General features: G+C 57.0%; 1 protein-coding gene across 2 annotated transcripts in view; it reads left to right on the top strand.

Moving 5' to 3' along the window:
• LOC119594202 (protein bric-a-brac 2-like) overlaps nucleotides 1-584 on the top strand; it is a gene marked incomplete in the record, with an annotated part of 27,988 nt that overhangs the window by 26,055 nt on the left and 1,349 nt on the right. For both annotated transcript variants that reach the window (XM_037943273.1, XM_037943272.1), the window contains 1 exon segment: nucleotides 101-368. In XM_037943273.1, the coding sequence (XP_037799201.1) occupies nucleotides 101-368 (268 nt within the window).

Below are 584 nucleotides of genomic sequence, written 5' to 3'. Positions count from 1 at the left end.
ATGGAATTTCTCTCTTTCACTGCATGTGTCGCCGCTGTGGTGAGTATTGTGTGCGCGTGCATTAGTGCCCGGTTAACGCGCCCCGCCCGTCCCGTTTCAGACACGGACAGTCTGTCGGGGACGCCGGGCGCCCGCAAGCTGTGGACGGACGAGGACATGGACAAGGCCCTAGATGCCCTCCGCAACGCCGCCATGTCCCTGAGCAAGGCGGCGCACGTGTACGGCATCCCCGCCACGACACTGTGGCAGCGCGCCCACCGCATGGGGATCGAGACGCCCAAGAAGGAGGGCCCAAACAAAACGTGGAGCGAGCATGACCTCGCCGGGGCCCTCGAGGAGCTCCGCACCGGCAGGATGTCTGCCAACAGGTGAGCACCCGCGCCTTGCGAACGCGCGTCTCCCGTGTTTGCTTACGGATGTGGGACACTGAAATACTAACCGTAATATTTTCAGTAGTCATATTTAGTAATGATTATCTTTTTCCTCTTTCTCCCCAAACTTTTCCGCCTTCCTTCCTTTACTCGATTTACACACTTCCTACTCATACCTTCCTTCCATAACATTCTTTCGCTTACCTCAATCGT

Source organism: Penaeus monodon, chromosome 33 (genome assembly GCF_015228065.2).
Source record: "Penaeus monodon isolate SGIC_2016 chromosome 33, NSTDA_Pmon_1, whole genome shotgun sequence".
In the NCBI taxonomy this organism is placed as follows: domain Eukaryota; kingdom Metazoa; phylum Arthropoda; class Malacostraca; order Decapoda; family Penaeidae; genus Penaeus; species Penaeus monodon.
Note: the sequence above shows the minus strand (reverse complement) of the source record. Positions and strands in the feature narration are given on the sequence as shown.